The 24,139-nt window shown below is 43.5% G+C and overlaps 1 protein-coding gene across 1 annotated transcript in view; it reads left to right on the top strand.

Annotated features, from left to right (window-relative positions):
- The window catches only part of LOC115202084 (catenin alpha-2), a 688,845-nt gene that overhangs the window by 534,202 nt on the left and 130,504 nt on the right, over positions 1–24,139 (top strand). The window contains exon 9 of the mRNA XM_029765967.1: positions 2,939–3,091. Within this exon, the coding sequence (XP_029621827.1) occupies positions 2,939–3,091 (153 nt within the window). The remainder of the gene's footprint in view (positions 1–2,938; positions 3,092–24,139) is intronic.

Genomic DNA, 24,139 nt, shown 5'->3' with positions numbered 1-24,139 from the left:
CTGGAGAAGTTTTGCCTTGAAGAATGGGCAAAAATCCCAGTGACTTGATGTGCCAAGACATACCCCAAGAGACTTGCAGCTGTAATTGCTGCAAAAGTATTGACTTTGGGGGGGGGAATAGTTATGCACGCTCAAATTTTCCGTTTTTTTTGTCTTATTTCTTGCATCTTCAAAGTGGTAGGCATGTTGTGTAAATCAAATGATACAAAAAAATGTTTTAAATTCCAGGTTGTAAGGCAACAGAATAGGAAAAATGCCAAGGGGGGTGAATACTTTCGCAAGTCACTGTATCCTTGATTCTCTCCAGCGAAGCAAACAATGCCAGCCCACTTAATGAATGACAAATGGATGGAATGGGCAATAATTGTGCAAGTTACTTCACAATCAAATTTTAATTAGGCCTAACTGAATGATAAGGCGGGTAAAGAGGTTAATTTAATGTAGAACAACAATAGTGAAATGATGAGTTTGTGTTATGCCTATTTATCGACGTTGGCGCTCATGTTAATAATTTGACTGTGCGACTTGCGGGTTGATACCATTCTCTTTAATGTTTTACTTTGTAAAAGTAAGCTCTATTACTCATCAAATGATTTGTAAGGGAAATGAAAACATGCTATGTGTTGCAGTAGGCCTTTAGAATAATGCAAAACATATACTTGACTCTTTCCAACTTTTTAAGCAGAAAACAAACAATGCCAGTCTGCCTGCACAGCCGGCCCATCGAAACTACACGTAAACTATACCAAAACTAATTTCACAGATAATAAGAGTTAGCCTATAGACAAGATTAAATTTATTAAAATCTGATGAGTGACAATATTAGACCTATCAGTTTTCAAATTGTACATGAAGAGATGGGTGCATTGTGAAGTTTCTAGATGCAGGGAAAGGATCATCACTTTATCAAATCCTCCTTCATTGTCACTTGCAGGTAAAACATGTTGATTTCTATATAGTATCAGAAAGAGCATATTCTGCCGTGTCTATTACACTTACCTGTCAAATAACTCCCATAATTCACTTTTTCCAAGAATATCCGTGCCGTCAATGCATTCATGACCACTTGCGCGGTAGCATTGCTTCTGGCTACTAAGCAAAAACTAGTAACATAATAAACTTTACATTATAATATTCTATGTATTTATGCAATCCATCCTTTACAATTGTTCATGCACTGGTGCTTTTGTTTAAGAATACAGCAAATCATTTCACCTGTGCACCTGGCTGGTTATATTATTATCTTTTTAATTTCTGCTTGATCAAAATAAGCTATAACTGGACTTTATTAATTACTATAACTCTATTACAAATCAAATCTACAAATAAAGTTGTTCAAATGGATTACACTGTACTGTTTTTATTGTACGGGAAACGAAAATAGGCTATAGGCCTATGTTTCTTCTAGAACTTCGTAGAATTACACAAAACACATCCTTGACTCCATCTAAACAAATAACTGTTGTTGTAAAAAAAAAAACATGTATTGATATATTTCAACAAATATTTCTTCCTGCAATGAATCGTTTATAATTGTTTATGCACTATTTATCTAGCGTTGGTGCTTATGTTTGCTGCACCTTGCGAGTTGATATGCATCTGATGCTTATGCTAAAGAGGACGCCCGACAACGCTCTCTAGCGGGTACTTATAGGCTGAAAGGCCAAGCGGTTGTAGCGTTAAAATATTTCCCACCTATTGAACCCAGCACAAGATTTTGGCTATAGCTGAGTTGCTTATGTAGGCCTGTCATGTCCTACAGCTCTTGGCCGGCTTCTAGGCTGTCTCCCAAATGGATCCCTATTCCCTATGTCGTGCACTACTTTTGACCAGGGTCAATAGGGCTCCGGCCAAAAGTAGTGTACCAAAATATCAATTTTGGAGGCAGACTCCTAGTCTCCCCTCAAAGAACCAGCGTGATGGATTAAACCTCCACAAACCATAATTCATCATTACTGTCCCTCCACTGTGGCTTGGCAGTTAAGATTTTAATTGGACGGTGGAGGGGTGAGTGTACGTGTTTCACTGACTGATGTGTGTGTGCGTGCGTTTGTGCGTGTGAACGAGCTTGACTGACTGATGATTATTGCTGGTTAGGAGCCAAACGCCCTTGTCAATCATCGGCACCCCCATATCTCCCTCGCTGCCCCTCTAAATCTTTAGTTCTTTAACACCAGGAACATGGTGCAATAATGTTTTCTTTATAGCCTAATTATGAATGATTGCATCAGAAACTAAAGTGAAGTCCCCACAGTAGTTGCTCATTCATTCAAATGGCTTTAGTCTGATAGTCGTGAAATTAAACTTCAGGAGACTAGTCAATTGACTCCTTTGAACCGCTACTCCAAAGACATTTGACTGGATGGGAGTGTGTATCTGTGTGTGTGTGTGTGTGTGTGTCTGTCCTTCCTGCCGAGTGTGTGTGTGTGTTTGCGTGCTTGCTTGCCTCTGTTAGTCTCCAAGGGTCCATATGCCCAAGTCCTTCTCTTAGTAAGATAAAGCACCTGTCTACTGTCATTGTACTGACTCTATTCCCACTAGTCTGTTACACTGTCCGATATGAAGAGACTGCGAATACCATCAGTGTCCATTTAGCAGGGAAAAAGGCTGTGTTCCTTGACAGTTTTGCAAAACGATTCCATAAACAAATATATAAGTCGCAAAGTGCTGGCCTCGTAAAAGGTCTCATGGGGAAAATGACACCTCGCCGGCAGCCATTTTACTATTTTATGACCTCCTGCCGCTGCTGATCCTCTCTTTCCGTTTCCTCATCTCCCTGTTCTCCCTCTCTCTGTCTCTCTGTCCCTCTCCCCCTCGCTCTCTCTCTCTCCGCCCCCTGCTCTCAATGAAATAATAAATATGTTATACTTCATTGGCATGGAAAGTTAAAACACTTAGTAAACACAGAGTTAAACCCAATTTGTCTCTGTCCCTCCAGTTGAGGAAGGCGGTGATGGACCACATCTCAGACTCGTTCCTGGAGACCAATGTGCCGCTGCTGGTGCTCATTGAGGCGGCCAAGAGTGGCAACGAGAAGGAGGTCAAGGAGTACGCGCAGGTGTTCCGGGAGCATGCCAACAAGCTGGTCGAGGTAAGTCACAATTTTTCCCCTTGTCCCCCCCCGGTCTCACACCCCCCTCCTACTCCCCCCCCCCCCCATATCCCTTCCTCATTTCCCCTTGTACTGCAGAGTCGTGATGTGCTTATCTGAGAAACCATATGGAGGTATAGGATGTCAATAATGCATTCCCAGACAGTACAAGAGAGAGCAGGAAAATGTCAAGGAAGCTTCCACTTAGCTACTGTAGATCAAAATGAAAAGTTTGTTAGTCAGTCATTTTTGTTTGTCAGAGTTCAAAAGGTCACAGTCAGAAGGTAATTCTTATTGCATTACTATGTATACGTTACCAGTAGAAAGCCGCACTATCATGACATTCAATAAGAGAGCTATAAGCAGACATATGGGGTGCAGTCTTCATATACCTTTTAAAGGGGTTTTCAAGTTTCATTGACAGATTAAGGATAGATATGTAGGATATAGCAGAGAAACTGGGTGGCGGAATGAGGGTTCGAACCACTGACTCCAGGAACAGATGTGGTCTGGGGTCAGCAGCACTAGCACTAGACCAGCCCTAGGTACACCTTGATGTAGCCTTGATCTAGTAAGGAACAGACACCTTTGTTTGATGTATTATGGTCACACAACACACATAAACGCTATTACCCACACACCCTTTTCACATCGACACATACATTTCATACACTCTCTATTATGTCTAGATCAAAGAGTATCTGGCTGTCAGACAGCTCATGTGTGCTTCCCAAATGGCAACCTATTCCCTATGTAGTGCACTATATATATTTTTTTAACCCTATGGGTCCTGGCCAAAAGCTGTGGACTATGTAGGGAATAGGGTGCCATTAGGGACGGAACCACTTTCTGACAGCCAGGCAAAGTGCACTCTGTTCTGGTGAAGATCGATTCTGAGTCACGGTTGCCTGGCAAGGTTAAAGTAATTCCGCTGCCTAAAAATAATAAAGCACCCTTTGCTGGCTATAACAGCCGCCCAATCAATTTGCTTCATGTTCTTAGTAAACTGAAGGAGAAAATCGGGTTTGACCAAATACAATGGTATTTTTAACTACTGACTTCCAGCATGCATTTAGATAAGGGCACTCAACTTGTACTGTATTGACTCAGATGACAGATGATTGGTTAAAAGATACGGGTAATAAGATGATAGTTGGAGCTGTATAGTTAGATTTAAGTGCAGCCGTTACTCTTTTCTATTTTTAGAAATGATTTGCCACTGGTTTTACACAAAGCTAGAATGACTATGTATGCGGATGATTCCACACTCTACATGTCAGCACCCAAAGCCAGTGAGCTCACTGAAATTCTAAATAAGGAGTTACAGTCAGTATCAGAATAGGTGTTAATAATAAACTGGTCTTAAATACAACTAAAAATAAAAGCATTGTATTTGGTTCAAATTCTCAAAGACCTAAAACTCAACTGGAGTTGAAGAAGCTAAACTCCTAGGTATAACATTGTATGGTCAATTATCATGTTCAAGTCATATTGACAAAGTTGGTGTGAAGATGGGGAGTGGTCCTGTGTAGCTCAGTTGGTAGAGCATGGTGCTTGCAACACCAGGGTTGTGGGTTCCCATGGGGGACCAGTATGAAAAATAAAAAAATATGAAAATGTATGCACTCACTCAAGTCGTTCTAGATAAGAGCGTCTGCTAAATGACTAAAATGTAAAAATAAGTGGGTATATCCGTTATAAAAAGATGTTCTCTGTTTTTGACACAAAAAAATCAACTGTACTAGTTGTTCAGGCTCTGGTCCCACCTTGATTACTGTCCAGTAATATGGTCAAGTGCAAAAGACCTAGCAAAGCTGTAGCTGGCTCAAAACACATACAGAACTGACATCAACAACATGCATGCCAGTCTTTCCTGGTTGAGAGTTGACTAGATTAACTGCATCAATACTTTTTAGGGTGAGAAATATTATTGTGTTTACATTTCCAAATTGTCTGTATAATCAACTTACATATAGCTCTGACAGACATACTTACCCAACAGACATGCCACCAGGGGTCTCTTCATAGTCCCCAAATCCAGAACAAATTCAAGACAACGCACAGAGCCATGATCACATGTCAATTTACTCAAGCAAACAGCAACAAAAAAAATGAATAAAACACCTCAGAACTCAAAGCCTCTCCCCAATCTGACCTAGTTGTAATGTTTATATTAATGTTTGTAAATGTATGTAAATAGTTTTTTTGTCTGTAATGTCTTTTTTGTTACGTGTCAGACCCCAGAAAGACTAGCTGTCGGTCGCCATTGGCATCGGCTAAAGGAGATCCCAGTAAAAAAAATGTATCATTCACCCCCATGAGGCTGAGTTCCCTCTTTCTCTGTCTTAGTCTCCCTCTCGCTCTCTCTCTCTGAGGGTTCGAGCACTCCACAACTCCTTCTCTTCCGAGAAATGTTCAGTTCAATTTGGGCTCGAGTTTACATGATGTTCCCTCTATGCTCGTTGTAATGTAATAGAGGAATAAAGAAATGATTGAAACGGAATGTAAGTGGAGCTCTTTGATCGACGGGCAGGCAACATTCAAGGTCATCCCGTTATACAGGGAATATTATTATATAACATTTTTACGAACAGAAACTTTCCCCTTTAGTTGATCCTGCTTCAAGTGTTTTTATCAACTCAGGGCAGTTGGGGAGAGAAACTGAGGCTGTATCCTAAACGGCACCCTCTGTGAAGGGAATAGGGTGCCGTTTGGGACTCAGCCTGAAAGAGAGAGATAGCTTGCCCTTAGCCTTATTAACATGATAACCTGTTTGTTTTCGTCTGAGCTTGGTCCCCTTCCTGAAAGTCTCGCGCGCATGCGCACACACACACACACACACATTCATTGGCCTTCTACTAGTACGTGACATATCAATGGCTCCTTCCCAGACAATGGGTGGGAAGGAGGAGTGAAGGTTATTAAATGATTTGCAGTTGCTGTAGTGGAGCCGAAATGAAGGGCTATTAGAAGGGTATTTAGCTTCGAAACACCAGTCAGCCAGGCAGAATGCAGTCTGACAGCCCACACACACTCAAACACACACACAAATAAGCACGAACATGCAGGTAAGCTAGTGGATAAAGCGTTGGACTTGTAACCGAAAGGTTGTGAGCTCAAACCCCCGAGCCGGCAAGGTAGAAAATCGGTCGCTCCACCCCTGAACGAGGCAGTTAACCCACTGTTCATAGGCCGTCATTGAAAATAAGAATTGGTTCTTAACTGACTTTTCTAGTTAAATAAAGAGTAAAAAAATAGGCACGTACATACCGCCTACAGTATGTGTCGTGGGGTTCATGGATTTTTTTAATGAAGGGTCATTTATGGTAATCCTGGGATGTAGTCTTCACTAGCATTTGACCCAATGTATACACACACTCACACACCACACACCGCACACACACATTATGTCCATACAGATGGATGGCTTAACGTGTTAGTTCAACGTCGGTTTCTTAAAGTGTATTTAGTCGCATTTGATAGCACCGCGTCTGAAAGTACTGCACATCATGTACAAATAAATGGATCGCAATCGCACACGCCCTATTAGTTTAATGGCAGTATTTATATACACATTTCCCTTCTGTTGGATGGCAGAGTATGTTCTAAGTGTGCATTATACACATATGGATGAACGGGCAATGGCATGCGGTGTTATTCGTTTAAATGAAGGTATGTTCATATACGCACTTAAGCTGTGTACACTACACAACTTTCAAAATCCTAAAATCGCCGACCCTCTCACGTTAATCAACCATCTTTCCTGTAGTTTTTTTGTGTTTGCGAACATAGCGGTGAGCACACTGAACGATGTGGCACAGACTGGTGGGGGGGGGGGGGGGGGTTCACACACACCAAGATTCTTCACTTGGTCGTGAGGATTGTCGATACCATGCTGCCTCGCGAAAGCAATGATGCGACGGTGCGATTAGATTTAACGTAGATACAATGAGATGTGGCTCAAAGCAGCATCATGAACATTCAGTCAGACACTCACACTCGCCGTACAGAGTTGAACTATCTAGCTGACATTTTGAATTGAGTAACATTGCTTGTGAACTTCAGAGCTGTAGCAATTTGACGCTTTGGCTTTTGTTAAAGTACAAACGCATACTAGTAGTAGTAGTCATGGCTTCTGCTTGAGAGTCCACACATTCTGGGTGACGCTAAACAACGTCATCGTCTCACTGGCTTCTTTCTCTGGCGAGCTCTCGTTGGCTATTGCTGATCACCGTTCTCAAGACTTGTTCATTGCACATTAACGCTGCAAGAGCATTGCAGATTTTGTGCCGATAAAATCCAACGTTTGGAAATATCGGGACGCCTGGGACTGCTCTAACACGAGATCGGTAGCCCTCAGATTGTGTCTCTGACCTGCTCACATTAAACGAGTGTCAGTCAAGGCCACGTGCCCCCAGGAGTATGCGACGACATGTTTTTTTTTGTCGCCGATCTCAAAAACTTGTCTGGGACAGCTAAATCGGGGGCCAAAATCATGTAGTGCACACCCGGCTTTAGATGTGTTTGATAGCACCGTATTGTGATGGAAGTAGGTTATGTTCAAAGAGATGGCTGTGTATTGGCGTGATTTAATTAGATCTAATGTATGTATCGCTATAACTCTGTGATCTCGTCAGAAGCTGCTATACATAGTTGATATACATACCTGGCATAAATTTCCCACACATCCATTTTCTCTAAGAAAGTTGTGTGTTATCAAAAGTCATTGTCGTTTGCCGTCATTGTCATTTGTCATCGTTGTCATCATCATCTTCATCATCATTACATGATGCCAATGCTGTTAGATCCTACTGAAGAAAGGAGAGACTTACGTGTAAGCTATTAGCCGGTTGCTCCCTCCCTCTTTAACTCACCGAGGTCAACATTGATCAGTGTTCAGTATCAAACGGGTTGTTGCCATGTTGGATCTGCCCTTCATCAAGCCTGTTTTGTCTCTATTTGATCTTGTCTGTCTCGGGCCCCAAGTTTTCCCTCTCGCCCCGGGCCCTCTGATCACCTTGCACAGTTCCAAGTTCAACCTCACCCCCACTCCCCCCTTAATCGCATCACCCTCATTAGCACCTGCCTGACCAAGGCAGAGGAAGCCACTAATTACCAACAAGATAATTTGATTGGCTGAGACAGGAGAGGACCGGAGAACAAAGGGGAAAAGAAGACATAATGAATATAATGTAATAGACCTCAGCGCTGTAGAAAGGAAAATATTTATGATGAACTTTTGTATGAACTTAATTAGCACAAATTGGATTGGGGCTTTTGGAGCTAGGAACACACTCGCTCTGTCTGGTTCGCCGTCAACCTCCACCCCCCATCAGCCTCTTTATTTCAACTTCCTGGTCTTAATATTATGGAATGGGACAGCTTTTTGGCAGGCGGGAAATGTTACTCCGTGAGTTGGCCAAGGAATTGGACCTAACTGGCTGTGGCTGGGGTTTGGGATATACGGCGTATGACAAGCTTTAGCTACACTTCTCATCATTGTGATATTGTACTGCCAGTTGCCCAACTTCAGCCATAGTAGGCACTTATTCATAGAGGGAGAGGGAAGGAGAGAGAGCGGGATAGTGAGAAAGATTGACAGTGACAGAGAAAGATTGACACGTATAGAGAAAGAAAAAAAGAGAGAAACTATTAGAGACTTCCAGTGTTAGGGTTCTGTTGGTCAGCTACAGTGGTGTAAAGTACTTAAGTAAAAATACTTTAAAGTACTACTTAAGTAATTTTTGGGGGTATCTGTACTTTACTTGACTCTTTATATTTTTGGCAAATTTTACTTTTACTTCACAACATTCCAAAATAAAATAATGTACTTTTAACTCCATACATTTTCCCTGACACCCAAAAGTACTCGTTACATTTTGAAAGGAAAATGGTCCAATTCACACACTTATCAAGAGAACATCCCTGGTCATCCCTACTGCCTCTGACCTGGCGGACTCATTAAACACAAATGCTTTGTTTGTAAATTATGTCTGAGTGTTGTAGTGTGCCCCTGGCTATCCGTCAATAAAAAAAGCAAGAAAATGTTGCAGTCTGGTTTGCTTAAAATAAGGAATTTGAAATTATGTATACTTTTACTTTACTAAAGTACATTTTAGCAATTCCAGTTACTTTTGACTTTCACTTTTACTTGAGTCATCTTCTATTAAGGTATCTTTACTTTTACTCAAATGACAATTTAGTTATTTTTCCACCACTGGCCAGCTACACTCCCTGTGTTAGGGTTCTGTTGGCCAGCTGCCCTCTCTGTGTTAAGGTTTTGTTTTCCATCTGCTCTCTCTGTGTTAAGGTTCTGTTGGCCAGCTGCCCTGCCTATGTTAGGGCCGGCTAATTATGTGGCTACAGAGCTCTCATCAAATCCCAACACTCCCGTAATGAGTCGTACCTCTCCCTGACCCGCCATCCCAGAAAGACTTCCAACGAGGAGAGCCTCGTCCGGCTTCAAAGACCAAAGCCGCCGCTATTCCCTCCCTCCCTCCCCTTCTCCTTCTCTCCTTCTCCTCCACTATAGTTGATACCCTATTAATTATCTCTCCCTCATTAAACAATAAAGGCTCTCAGTCTCCATTATATTAGCGCTGACCAAAACCCTGACACGCTCTCATTAACTGAAACACAGGATGAACATTATTTAGTCCCAGCTATCAAATTGCCTCCCGTCTTCTGTTCTGGGGGAAACATTTATTTTATTATTATTGTGAGGCGGTAGTATATTAGCTTGGTCGTTACCCCCGTTGGACATCACAAGGACGTTGCAGTCCATCACTATTCCAATGTTAAAGCAAGGTCCCGTCCCTGACCTTGGCTCGACGTTGGCAGGAGGCCACTCTGGAGAGAGACTCATTATGGTCCCATCCTTAGGGCCTTTTTCCTTTGTGTTTCTGTGCAGGACCGTCTGAAGATGGCTACCTCTGCCCTCTTCTCTCTCAACTCTATACTAACCAATCAGTGCCTGCCTCTGTACTCCTTTTGTCTGTCTGAAAGAATTCTAGTATGTGTTGCTATTTTTCTTTCACCTATTTCTTTCACAGTGGGCCAATGTCAGTATTAGTGCACGGTCCCATCCTTTCCAGTTTGAATCGTTCAGATAATGTGTATGAGATAGGTTAGGGTTTTTCCCTCACAAATTAGCCACAACACAATACAATAGAGCTACCTGTTTAAAGCTAACAGCCATGCCGTGCTTACCGGTTAAAATCCTGAGACAAATCCCCTTCTCTGGCCTTGTGGTCCTTGAACTTACCCCCTAGCCTCCCTTCTTGGACCGCATGCAGTCATGACCCTTCTCTTACCTCCTCTTCCACCCCATATTCAATTTTTTCATCTCCTTCCCCCATTTTCTTGTACCCTGACTCCCACTTCAAAGCAGCCACATTTGCTTCACCAGTTCTACCCCCCCCCCTCTCTCTCTCTCTCTCTCTTTCTCTCTCTCTCTCTCTCTCTCTCTCTCTCTCTCTTTCTCTCTCTGTCCCTTTCTCTCGCTCTCTCTTTCTCTCTCTCCCTGTCTTGTTCCCTGCCTGTCCTCATTAATATGATGTCTCAATGGTCCCAGTCCTCAATCTGTGGTTTATTTGTAGTACGACGTCCCATGATAACATTACACCCCTTTGTAGTGCTTTTGTCCCTTAACTCTCTGCTTTGAATAGCATTTGTTTCGCCCCTACTCCTCATTTAGTTTCTCTGTCTCTTAATATTTGAACGCTAGCTCCTATTAATAATGCATTGTTTACAATAGGCCCAGTTTAAAAAGAGTGGGTTTTAATAAAGTTGGAAGGCACTGCCTAGTTACATTTTTTATATTTGATTTTTTATCTTAGACGATTACTATCGCTGGGATTTTAGAAACCATAAAATAGCTATGTATTTTTAGCCTTAGTTATTCCTGCACTTCTAGCCCGACCTTTAAGAATCGTGTCTTAAATGGACTTCACTGCCCTATACAAGTGAAAAGTGAAAAGCAGCTGTCCATGTTGTTCATTGGTGTTTCTCTTTATACTATAACCTGGACTAAACCAAAAGCAGTCAAAGGCTAATAGACTGTAACCTGTAATCTTACAAGTACATGGAAGCGCACATCTCCCCTGTCCATTTTCTATGTAATCAGCAGTAATAAGACCTACCAATGCCACCAACACTGTTCCCATTTACAATTTCAAAGTAGCAGTTAAGTGCCATTCTCCGTTCACTGTTGAAATATTGCCCCCCTTACGCAAGAGGACTTGAAACGCTGTTTTAATTTCTGCTGCATCAGTTCATTAACTCGCCATCCTTTAGATTTAAAGCAGTGACCTTACTCGGGGATGGGAGGGAAAGAGAGACCGAAGACATCGAAGGAAGGAAGAAAAAAATTGGCGGTGATTATGCAGAATCGATATGGGAGTTGAATGTAACCAATATCGGATCGGCCTTCGGAGCGTCGCGAGACTGACTGCGGCAGTAAATATTATCCCGGGGTGCGGAGTGCATTAAGCTGCCGTGTCGGGAGACAGCGGTGGGGGGCCGGGCCGATGGATGGCTGTTGGAACAAGTCTATTTGTGATGACCCAGACCTTTGGGCAAATGGTTAATCCCTGCTCCGCTCAGGAGTTATGGGCCTCGGAGGAAATCTGGGTGCAGGAGATGGGAAGCAGCAGACAGCTTTTGGAGGGATTGAGAAAGAGATACATCAACAACCCTCCCCCTCCCTCGCTAAAGATGCTATTTTAAGATGTGTTTGATCTGCTCCGAGGTTAAAAGAATTAGTCATCAGAAAAGGAACTCTATTAGATTGGCGTCACGCCACCGGTCACACCTGTTTTCCAGATGATCTGCGGTCGCCTGATACCGACCCTACGACCCTACAGCGGGATAGACATATCTCAAAACACAAACTAGATCCATCCACCACAGAAATCTCCTGTGTCAGAAATCTCCTGTGCTCAGCAATCATAGGTGACAGCTGTGGATTAATAGGAGGTTTAAGGAGATTTAACTGTGATGTAGGGTAATCTTATCAATAAAGCCACAGGCTACAGCTAATACGTCGCAGCTGGGGTGGAAATCGCAGCAACTGGGATCGGGACTGGAACAGCCGTAGCCTTGGTGGCTATCAGCAACACAGACTGACTGACGTTCCGAAAAAAAATCCCAAGGTTTCCTTTAATCCCGTTTGAAAGGTTCCCGGCATCAGGAGGGAATAAGTAGGAAATAAAAGAGTCCTCAAACCAAGATTTTTGGGAAAACCTGGGAATTTGGGAAAGTTAGCAGAATCCAGAGTTATAGAGCGATTCCAGTCTTCAATATGTCCGTTTGGAAACCACCACTTCTTCCGTTGTTGTGTTGGTTACATATTTAAAGAGGTTCCTTTGGTAGATGTATAATTACTCACTGGTCACAATTATTTATTTAGCTGATATCTGCTAGCTGGATATGCCTCGTGGCAGTAGTGGTACTAGGTCGACAGTCCCCAGGCATTTGCGTCCATTTGTTTGGCCTTGAGCGATAGAACCTGTCTAAATGAGATGTTATTTTTGCTCTGTTGCTGATGTGAACTGTTCGTTCCTATAGTTCCCGTGTGTGGGAGGAGGTATTTTAAGTGGCAGGGAATTATTTCATTACGCAAGGTCAACTGGATAATGATAGCATCAATGCACGAACAAACACAGCTAACGTTGATTCATCTATAAGGAGAAATCTGTCATTATTACTTGACTCTTAGAAAAGTATAATGGCAACCTTAATGCAGGAACAAACACAGCTAATTGATGTATATTTTAGGAAAGTTTTTGTCTTCATTACTTGAAGCGTTCTTAATGAATTTGATTCATATGAAGAAGAGGGTACAATGTTCGACCTATTTGTAGTCTACTAGTATCCTTTCCCTAGATATCTAAAACAATGAAGTGAAGCCAAACCACCCGGGCCTGTTCCAGTGTTGCATTGCCACAGGGGGTTTTGAGATGTACAGGCCGATTAGCCCCAAATTGAAAGGCCGACCCACGGAATTAGCCTTTTCATCTCCAGTCTAGAATACAGTAAACTGCAGCATAGCCCATTATGTCCTGCCCAGGTCCCTGTGGACCAGCAGGGACAAGAGAGAGGGCAGAGGGAGGGAGGGATAGAGAAAGAGAGAGAATGGGCAGAGGAAGGGAGGTAGACAGAGGTTTGGGATGGAGAAAGAGATGGAGGGGTCAGAGAGAGGGAGGGAGAGAGAGGATGGGATGGGAAGAGTGTTGGGACGGAGACAGAGAGGGAGGGACAAATCAGCCTACTACTGGAGATCTGGCCAGATGTTTGCTCTGGGAAACTTCCTGGAGAGTCCCGACTGCATGAGCTACAGTATATTAGCCCAGTCCTCCTCCAGAAATATCCCAGCTAGCAATGTCACCTCTCCTCTAATTTTAGTGTGGAAACGCGTCTGCAACGATTGCACGTCGGGGATATTCCTGTCATGTTTTGCCGATATGACACTAAGTGGATTATACGAGATTAAGTACAACAAAGGGTCCGATTGATGTATAGTTGCTTGTGCTTCAAGATGGGGTTGGCGTGGTCTTGCGGTGTGCAGTACCCATGTCTAGACATGTTACATTTTCTCCTAATGGCTGTCAAGGCTTTCAAACGCCATTTGTTTAAACTCATCAGTGATGGATCATAGTGTGTTTGTGATGAAACATCATTCTCAGGTCTCGACCCAAATGGCATCATATTCCCTTTATAGTGCACTACTTTTGGCCATTGCCCATAGTGCACTATATAGGGAATAGGGTTCCATTTGGGACATAGCCCGGAACTCATGTGAAGAGGCTGGTTGAGTAGTCAGAGCTCATACTCAAAGTACATAACACACTACCGTCAACTCAAGGCAATTCTGCTGAAAAATAATATAGAGAGGGGGAAGGAAATATTTAAATTGTCGCTTCATATGACTGAAGGACATCAGAAACTCAACGTCCTTATGTTTCACCCCCAAAAACCGAGACAGGACGTAAACAAAATGTTGCGACCAGACACCAACAGCAATTGGTTTGTGGAGCGAAGCAGACACACAGTGACAGCGCCACATACAATGTCTGATGGCTACATGCATAGAAATATAATTATTAGAAGGGGCATTCGCGTTCAACTCAATGTACCATGATGGGTAGACTAGCGTTAATTCTATTTCTATGCTTACGCGTTTCCCAGGCCTATCTGTCGATCTCATCCTGTTCTTATTCCCAGTGATTGACGATGGCGGGATGCACACATGTTCCACCGTGTTGCTGACATGGCCCAGTTAATGTTCATACATTAGTGACAGGAAACAGCAGCCATACCTGGGTTCAAAAAAACATTTGAAATCTCCCAAAGCCTTTGGAGCGTTTGCTCAAGCCTGCCGTAAGTGCCCGATGGGCGGGGTTCGGGGTTTGCCAATTGAGCATCGATAACATATCTGAAATGTTTTGAATACTATTTGATCCCGGGTTTGTCGAGCCCCGGCTCTGAAACGGGAAAGTAAATATGAGACACAATGCTAATGCCTCTGGAGGCCCTCAAGTGCCTATTCTCCACCCTCGCCTTCTGCTCCAGCTTGCCATAAAACTCAAATTAAAGTCCATCTCCATTTCATCATGGCCCAGTGAAGGATGGAAGAGGGGCCCTCTGTCTCCCTTAACTGTCATACACACACAGGATCACACAAACACTCATACAGGACCATAAATACACCTTCACCGTAGCACACACGCTAGACTGCACACACCTGACTACGGCGACAGGCATCCCCAATGACATCTACCTCTCGCATCAGATCAATCCCTCAAATCACTCTCTGACAGACTCAATATTACACACACACACACACACACACACACACACACACACACACACACACACACACACACACACACACACACACACACACACACACACACACACACACACACACAAACACACACACACTCTCACACACACACACACACACACATGCACACTACATCTTAATTCCACACCTCAGTCATCTGGGTTTACACTGACACTACAAAGACAATCACTGTGAGGAGATAGATGCTGGATAATAGGAAACATACTAAGGGAGAAGTAATATCAGCAGTGGTTGTGCGTTTTAGACAGACCTTGATACCTCTCGGTGTAAATGTGGTATAATGTTCAATTTCCTCTTTATCCCTTTGTCTATTAAAATTAATTGACCAACCACGGACCAGGGCGCGAGGGAGGGATGGATGAATGAGGAAAGCACTTAGACCCCAGAGAGCTTGTATGTAAGAGAAAATGGCTTATTTTGTAACCGATGATAGATACATTTCCACTGAGATTTTAGGTCTAGAATCACAAAAAAAGAATAGGACAGGCCACCATAGAAGCAGAAAAGAAATGGACCGACAAAAGAAAATATATATATATATACAGTTGAAGTCGGAAGTTTACATACACTTAGGTTGGAGTCATTTAAACTCATTTTTTCAACCACTCCACAAATTTCTTGTTAACAAACTATAGTTTTGGCAAGTCGGTTAGGGCATCTACTTCGTGCATGACACAAGTAATTTTTCCAACAATTGTTTACTGACAGGTTATTTCAATTATACTTCACTGTATCAAAATTCCAGTGGGTCAGAAGTTTACATACACTAAGTTGACTGTACGTTTAAACAGCTTGGAACATTCCAGAAAATGATGTCATGTCTTTAGAAGCTTCTGATAAGATAATAGACATAATTTGAGTCAATTGGAGGTGTACATGTGGATGTATTTCAAGGCCTACCTTCAAACTCAGTGCCTCTTTGCTTGACATCATGGGAAAATCAAAAGCAATCAGCCAAGACCTCAGAAGAAAAATTGTAGACCTCCACAAGTCTGGTTCATCCTTGGGAGCAATTTCCAAACGCCTGAAGGTACCACGTTCATCTGTACAAACAATACTACGCAAGTATGACTCCTAGAGAAGAACGTACTTTGGTGCGAAAAGTACAAATCAATCCCAGAACAACAGCAAAGGAACTTGTCAAAATGCTGGAGGAAACAGGTACAAAAGTATCTATATTCACAGTAAAACGAGTCCTATTTCGACATAACCTGAAAGGCCGCTCAGCAAGGAAGAAGCCACTGCTCCAAAACCGCCATAAAAAAGCTAGACTACGGTTTGCAACTGCACATGGGGACAAAGATTGTACTTTTTGGAGAAATGTCCTCTGGTCTGATGAAACAAAAATAGAACTGTTTGGCCATAATGACTGTCGTTATCTTTGGTGGAAAAAGGGAGTGGCTTGCAAGCCGAAGAACACCATCCCAACCGTGAAGCATGGGGGTGGCAGCATCATGTTGTGGGGGTGCTTTGCTGCAGGAGGGACTGGTGCACTTCACAAAATAGATGGCATCATGAGGGAGGAGAATTATGTGGATATATTGAAGCAACATCTCAAGACATCAGTCAGGAAGTTAAAGCTTGGTCGCAAATGGGTCTTCCAAATGGATAATGACCCCAAGAATACTTCCAAAGTTGTGGCAAAATGGCATAAGGACAACAAAGTTATTGGAGTGGCCATCACAAAGCCCTGACCTCAATCCTATAGAACCTTTGTGGGTAGAACTGAAAAAGCTTGTGCGAGCAAGGAGGCCTTACAAACCTGACTCAGTTACACCAGCTCTGTCAGGAGGAATGGGCCAAAATTCACCCAACTTATTGTGGGAAGCTTGTGGAAGGCTACCCGAAACGTTTGACCCAAGTTAAACAATTTTAAGGCAATGCTACCAAATAATAATTGAGTGTATGTAAACTTCTGACCTGCTGGGAATGTGATGAAAGAAATAAAAGCTGAATGAAATCATTCTCTCTACTATTATTCTGACATTTCACATCCTTAAAATAAAGTGGTGATCCTAACTGACCTAAGACAGGGAATCTTTCTACGATTAAATGTAAGGAATTGTGAAAAACTGAGTTTAAATGTATTTGGCTAAGGTGTATGTAAACTTCCGACTTCAACTGTATATTTATCTTCTGATAGATATTTTAAATCAAAGGACTGAAAAAGGAAGAAAGAACTATCTTAAAAACAATGAAATGATCATCTTTAATATTGCAGATTTGAAGTGTACACGTTTTATTGTCTTTGATTGATTCACCTTGTTTTGAATAACACACTGAATCACTGGGTCTAAATCAAATGTCAAAAACCGAAGCTTGACAGGAAATCCTATATGATTTCCTTTGGTAATGGGAGTGTTCCTTTCGCCCAAGAACTACCCAAGCCATACATTATTAGTTTTATGGATTCTAGTGAGCCAGGTCTGTAGCCGAGTGTGGCAGCCGATTCCCTGGAAGCTTAGATTGATTGGGAATATCGATCTCCCCCTTTTCCAACTGCATCTCTAGCATACTGACTGAGTAATAAATGGCACCCTATTCCCTATTTTGTGCTTTACCTTTGACCAGGGCACTATGGACTCTTGTAAAAAGTATTGCACTAAAGAGAGAATCGGGGGCCATTTGGGACATAGCCACCGAACCAGGGTGTACAGAGCTTTCCTTTACTCTCATCTATATGACAACCATTTTATGAGGGCAAATTAAACCACGTCCCAACTGCCATTTTACCTTGACCGACAAGATTAATGGTTCATCAAAAAAATCTGTTCTTCTACCAGAAGGGGTTCGCTATAGTTCTCTCAAGGTCACGTGTGTGTGATCCACTTAACTGCAGTCTGCAGTACCCCACTGCTGACTTAGACCCCTGGGTTTGTCTTTAGTACACGTGTTTGTGTGTGTGTGTGTGTGTGTGTGCATATGTGTGTGTTTGTGTGGGTGTGTGTGTGCCCGTGTGTGTGCGTGTCTGTAGATATTCACAGTGTGAGTGTGCATGTTCCTTTCTGTATGCCTATGCTTCTATACTCTCAGCAAAACTTCCAAAATGGCCACCAGTAAAGACGTCCAAGACCCAGTTGACAGGCCAGTTTGTTTCTGGCAGCCAGGGGTTAAGAGAGAGAGAGCGAGAGACCCTTCCTAATGAAGAGCTTTAAAGGGAGAGAGACTAGATGGGAGATTGAAGATGGGAGATAACAGACACAGGAATTTTCAGTTTCCATCACCTCTGGCCTGGACTGTCTCGTGGCGTGCACACACACACACACACACACACACACACACACACACACACACACACACACACACACACACACACACACACACACTCTTGTGATGGGATGTGAGAAGCAGAGGTGTGTGTGGGATTCTCAGGTGCTGGTACAGCCACTAATGAAGGCCCGGTCCCTGTGGACACATAAAAGAGAATGGGCTCCAGATGGAGGGTTGATGGAAAATTGGATAGAGGTAGGGCAGAGCACAGGTGAGGAGAAAGAGAGGTATTGTGATCTCTCCATCCGGCTGAAGGAGGGAGCACTGTTAAGAGGGTACACTTCTGAGATCTTTCTCCTTTAGATCGGACAACTTCTTCTTTCTCTCTGTCTCTCTTAAATCAAATCAAGTGTTATTTGTCACATGCTTCATAAACAACAGGTGTAGGCTATCATTGAAATGCTTACTCTCTCTCACACACACAGGCACAAACGCACGTGCGCACGCACACACACTGTCTCGCTCTCTTTCTCTCTCTTTCTGTCTTTTTCTCTCTCTCTTTCAATTGAGAGTTTCGAACAGTTGCCTACAGTAGAGAACAGTCGCTGTTTGCCATTGACAAATATTTCTGGGATTCAGGGAACATCTCAAGGTTCTTCAATCATTTTTAAGACTCGTTACTGTGTAGAATGTATTTCGGAGTACAGAATGGCTACCTTGAGATATTTAAAGATACTGTATTCATGTTGCTTTGTGAAAATGCGTAAGACAACTCAAATGCACTTTGTCTTTGACCCCAAATGTACATTACATGTGGGAGGTTTGTACTGGAAGTGCTTTGTTGCTGAAACTTGTGTATGTTTCTATATCAAGTGCACCAGAGTTCACATACTACAGTATATACAGTCGGTTAGGATATTCCATTTTCTTGTCCGTGTCAGTCAACGCAGGATTCCCTTTCCAAGGGTTGAGTTCAAAATCATGTACAATTAAGGAATAATGAGCTGTGTGATGGTCTGAATGCCACAAGATTTTCCTAATTTACTCGATGTGTGTTACTCTATGCCAGATGAGCGGCGGGTCAAAAGGGTTTGCTTTTAAACATGGACTTACAGATGGTCTTCCCTGCCCTGAATAGCAATAAATAAAATGTCTGCCCAGAATAGCAATTAGTTACTGTATCAAACTCGATACCGAAGGACGACTGTGATGATTTTGAATGATGCTCGACGATTTTTTATGATTCTGATTTTCAATGATTTTCAAACAGGCATTTTCAATCATATTCATAAGTAATGCCTACCCCCCCCCCCCCCCCCCAACTAATGCATTTTACATTTTCAAGCCTCTCCTTTATTTTTCCCCCAGCATTTATTGCAAGATTATCTCTCTACTATGCTAGTGGTTCCTGTTTTCAACCGAAAAAAACGATCCTCCTCTTTGACTGCAGTGATGTCACCGTGGAGATACGATACTCAGCCAAACCCCCGAAGTGGCGTAAAAAAAGTAGAAGTCAACAAACGAAGTCCTCAAGGAGTCACTCCATCCACCCGTCCCCTAGTTTTTTGAGAGCTGTGCTGCCTGCCTCGCTTTTTATCATAAAAGGGGCCCAAGCTCTGCTCATGCAATATTAACATTTGTTAAATCAGCGAGCGGCGGCAGTACGCTGTTTACATAACATTAGACAGGGGCTTGCCATACCACACAGAGAGAGACATTGAAAGTGCGGCCATTTTGGGGTTCACAGATTAGGGGGAGGTAGGGAGAATGACCCCCACGGGGGTCACATTTACATTACATTTACATTACATTTAAGTCATTTAGCAGACGCTCTTATCCAGAGCGACTTACAAATTGGTGCATTCACCTTATGATATCCAGTGGAACAACCACTTTACAATAGTGCATCTAAATCTTTTAGGGGGGGGGGGTTAGAAGGATTACTTTATCCTATCCTAGGTATTCCTTAAAGAGGTGGGGTTTCAGGTGTCTCCGGAAGGTGGTGATTGACTCCGCTGTCCTGGCGTCGTGAGGGAGCTTGTTCCACCATTGGGGTGCCAGAGCAGCGAACAGTTTTGACTGGGCTGAGCGGGAACTGTGCTTCCTCAGAGGTAGGGAGGCGAGCAGGCCAGAGGTGGATGAACGCAGTGCCCTTATTTGGGTGTAGGGCCTGATCAGAGCCTGAAGGTACGGAGGTGCCGTTCCCCTCACAGCTCCGTAGGCAAGCACCATGGTCTTGTAGCGGATGTGAGCTTCAACTGGAAGCCACATGGAGAGAGCGGGGTGACATGAGAGAACTTGGGAAGGTTGAACACCAGACGGGCTGCGGCGTTCTGGATGAGTTGTAGGGGTTTAATGGCACAGGCAGGGAGCCCAGCCAACAGCGAGTTGCAGTAATCCAGACGGGAGATGACAAGTGCCTGGATTAGGACCTGCGCCGCTTCCTGTGTGAGGCGGGGTCGTACTCTGCGAATGTTGTAGAGCATGAACCTACAGGATCGGGTCACCGCCTTGATGTTAGTGGAGAACGACAGGGTGTTGTCCAGGGTCCCGCCAAGGTTCTTAGCACACTGGGAGGAGGACACAATGGAGTTGTCAACCGTGATGGCGAGATCATGGAACGGGCAGTCCTTCCCCAGGAGGAAGAGCAGCTCCGTCTTGCCGAGGTTCAGCTTAAGGTGGTGATCCGTCATCCACACTGATATGTCTGCCAGACATGCAGAGATGCGATTCGCCACCTGGTTATCAGAAGGGGGAAAGGAGAAGATTAATTGTGTGTTGTCTGCATAGCAATGATAGGAGAGACCATGTGAGGATATGACAGAGCCAAGTGACTTGGTGTATAGCGAGAATAGGAGAGGGCCTAGAACAGAGCCCTGGGGGACACCAGTGGTGAGAGCACGTGGTGCGGAGACAGATTCTCGCCACGCCACCTGATAGGAGTGACCTGTCAGGTAGGCGCAATCCAAGCGTGAGCCGCGCCGGAGATGCCCAACTCGGAGAGGGTGGAGAGGAGGATCTGATGGTTCACAGTATCAAAGGCAGCAGATAGGTCTAGAAGGATGAGAGCAGAGGAGAGAGAGTTAGCTTTAGCAGTGCGGAGAGCCTCCGTGACACAGAAAAGAGCAGTCTCAGTTGAATGACCAGTCTTGAAACCTGACTGATTTGGATCAAGAAGGTCATTCTGAGAGAGATAGCAGGAGAGCTGGCCAAGGACGGCACGTTCAAGAGTTTTGGAGAGAAAAGAAAGAAGGGATACTGGTCTGTAGTTGTTGACATCGGAGGGATCGAGTGTAGGTTTTTTCAGAAGGGGTGCAACTCTCGCTCTCTTGAAGACGGAAGGGACGTAGCCAGCGGTCAAGGATGAGTTGATGAGCGAGGTGAGGTAGGGGAGAAGGTCTCCGGAAATGGTCTGGAGAAGAGAGGAGGGGATAGGGTCAAGTGGGCAGGATTAGTGTACGCTTATTCACACGTTCTGAAGGGGGCTAATTTAGGCTTTTTCCAAGGCTCTCCTGGGGAGGAATCTCGTGCACCTTTTAAGGAGTGGGAAATCATAACGTAAGGTAATAGAAATAGAAATGTAGGTAGTTTTCTTTATTGCTCTTTGTCTTCCTTTCTGAGATCTAGTTTGTCAGTACTGTTTATCTTACTGTCTATCTTACTGTCTATTTTGGTATGAAATGGATAAGGAGGGAAGAACGTCATTGAATTGTATATTTTTTGTTTCACTACCACTATTACACAGCTCTTTCAATCTCCCTCTTTTTATTAAACCTGAAGAGGTAAGAAGTCAGATGAGAAGTTAGGTGATCTAATTAAGTGTTCCTGGTTTCGAGAGGAACATGAGTGGCAGAAGGGGTTGGGGCGCTACGACGGGGGTACAAGACGACACTCGTCAGTAAGCTGTTTGACTTCTGTGACACCGTCTAAATCGAATCATCAGAAAGCTTTGCAAGGCGAAGTGGGCTATCGTTGGCATGCGACTCAAATCCTCCAGAAATGACGCCCATTAATCATATAGTGCCTCATTTAGCCTCTCGTTTTATATAAGGGCCCTGATTTGCACTCGTAAGGGGTGTCTTCGTGGTTAGGCGGGAGGGAAGAAGGAGAGGAGAGAGTGCGAGAAAGAAAGAAAGTGCTTTGTGGAACAGAAGAGAAGCCATCAATTCTCATTACAGAAAATAGATAATCATTCCTAATTAGAGGCCTTGGCTCATCTTTTTTTCTACCGGGGTACAAATATGGAATAGAACAAGCTAGCAATGTATGGGTACCTGATTAATTAGGTGAATGGATAGATACTAAAGGAGTCTGCGATTTGGCCCAAGATAGCTTTTTAAATGTGAGCGTAATTTATCGGAGGTGGAGTCCTTTGAGAAAATATTAGACCCGTTTTCCAGCAGAAGGGTATGTGTTATCCACTGCCTCCCGAACAACACTTGTCCATCTAGGCAGATATTTGTCCTCTTTCTTCTTTCTCCTTTTTTTCTCTCTCTTCGTCTCTTATCAAAACCATAGCACCGGTGCTATTGTTTTATCCCCAATTGTTGTAAAAGCATTGCCCGATAAATGAGTGCAATTAATCAGATACGAGCTGTAAATACGGATAGGAGCGTTCGGTCGAAATGAAACCAGCATATCCTCTCTAACACTGGTAATAAACATCACAGGGGGCTGCTGAGGGGAAGATGGCTCATAAGTGTCCAACAAGGTTTCTCTACCCTTAACCTTGTTCTGAACACCTCCAAAACAAAGGTCATGTGGTTTGGTAAGAAGAATTCCCTTCTTCCCACAGGTCTTATTACTACCTCTGAAAGTTTAGAGCTTGAGGTAGTCACCTCATACAAGTACTTGGCAGTATGGCTGGACGGTGCACTGTCCTTCTCTCAGCACATATCAAAGCTGCAGGCTAAAGTTAAATCTAGACGTGGTTTCCTCTATCGTAATTGCTCTTCTTTCACCCCAGCTGCCAAACTAACCCTGATTCAGATGACCATCCTACCCATGCTAGAGACATAATTTATAGATCAGCAGGTAAGGGTGCTCTCGAGCGGCTCGATGTTATTTACCATTCGTCCATCAGATTTGCCACCAATGCTTCTTATAGGACACATCACTACACTCTATGCTCCTCTGTAAACTAGTTATCTCTGTATACCCATCGCAAGACCCACTGGTTGATGTTTATTTATAAAACCCTCTTAGGCCTCACTACCCCCTTTCTGAGATAACTACTGCAGCCCTCATTCTCCACATACAACACCCGTTCTGCCAGTCACATTCTGTTAAAGGTCCCCAAAGCACACACGTCCCTGGGTCGCTCCTCTTTTCCATTCGCCGCAGCTAGCGACTGGAACGAGCTGCAACAAACACTCAAACTGGACAGTTTTATCTCAATCGCTTCATTCAAAGACTCAATCATGGACACTCATACTGACAGTTGTGGCTGCTTTGTGTGATGTACTGTTGTCTCTACCTTCTTGCCCCTTGGTGCCCAATAATGTTTGTACCACGTTTTGTGCTTCTACCATGTTGTGTTGCTACCACGTTGTTGTCATGTTGTGTTGCTACATGCTGTGTTGTTGTGTGTCGCTGCCTTGCTACGTTGTTGTCTCTCTTGTTGTGATGTGTGTTTTGTCCTATATTTATATTGTATTTATTTTTTATTTTTAATCCCAGGCCCCCGTCTCAGCGGGAGGCCTTTTGACTTGCCTAGTTAAATAAAGGTTAAATAAAAATAATAATAATAATAATAATAATAATAATAAATGTAATGGAGTGAATAGAACTGTATGCAACACATGTTCGATACCATTTCATTTATGCCGTTCCAGCCATTTCTATTAGAGCGTCCTCCCCAATTAAGGTGCCACCGGCCGCCTGTGGTGCACACAGGTACACAGTCGGTGAGCTTGCAGGTGCTGTGATGTGATCAATAGAGGGCTGAAGTATTTTGTGCCCATTGCATCATC

Source organism: Salmo trutta, chromosome 11, assembly GCF_901001165.1.
Source record: "Salmo trutta chromosome 11, fSalTru1.1, whole genome shotgun sequence".
Classification (NCBI taxonomy): Eukaryota; Metazoa; Chordata; class Actinopteri; order Salmoniformes; family Salmonidae; genus Salmo; species Salmo trutta.
The sequence above is the reverse complement of the archived record's forward strand: the minus strand, read 5'-3'. Positions and strand labels throughout refer to the sequence as shown.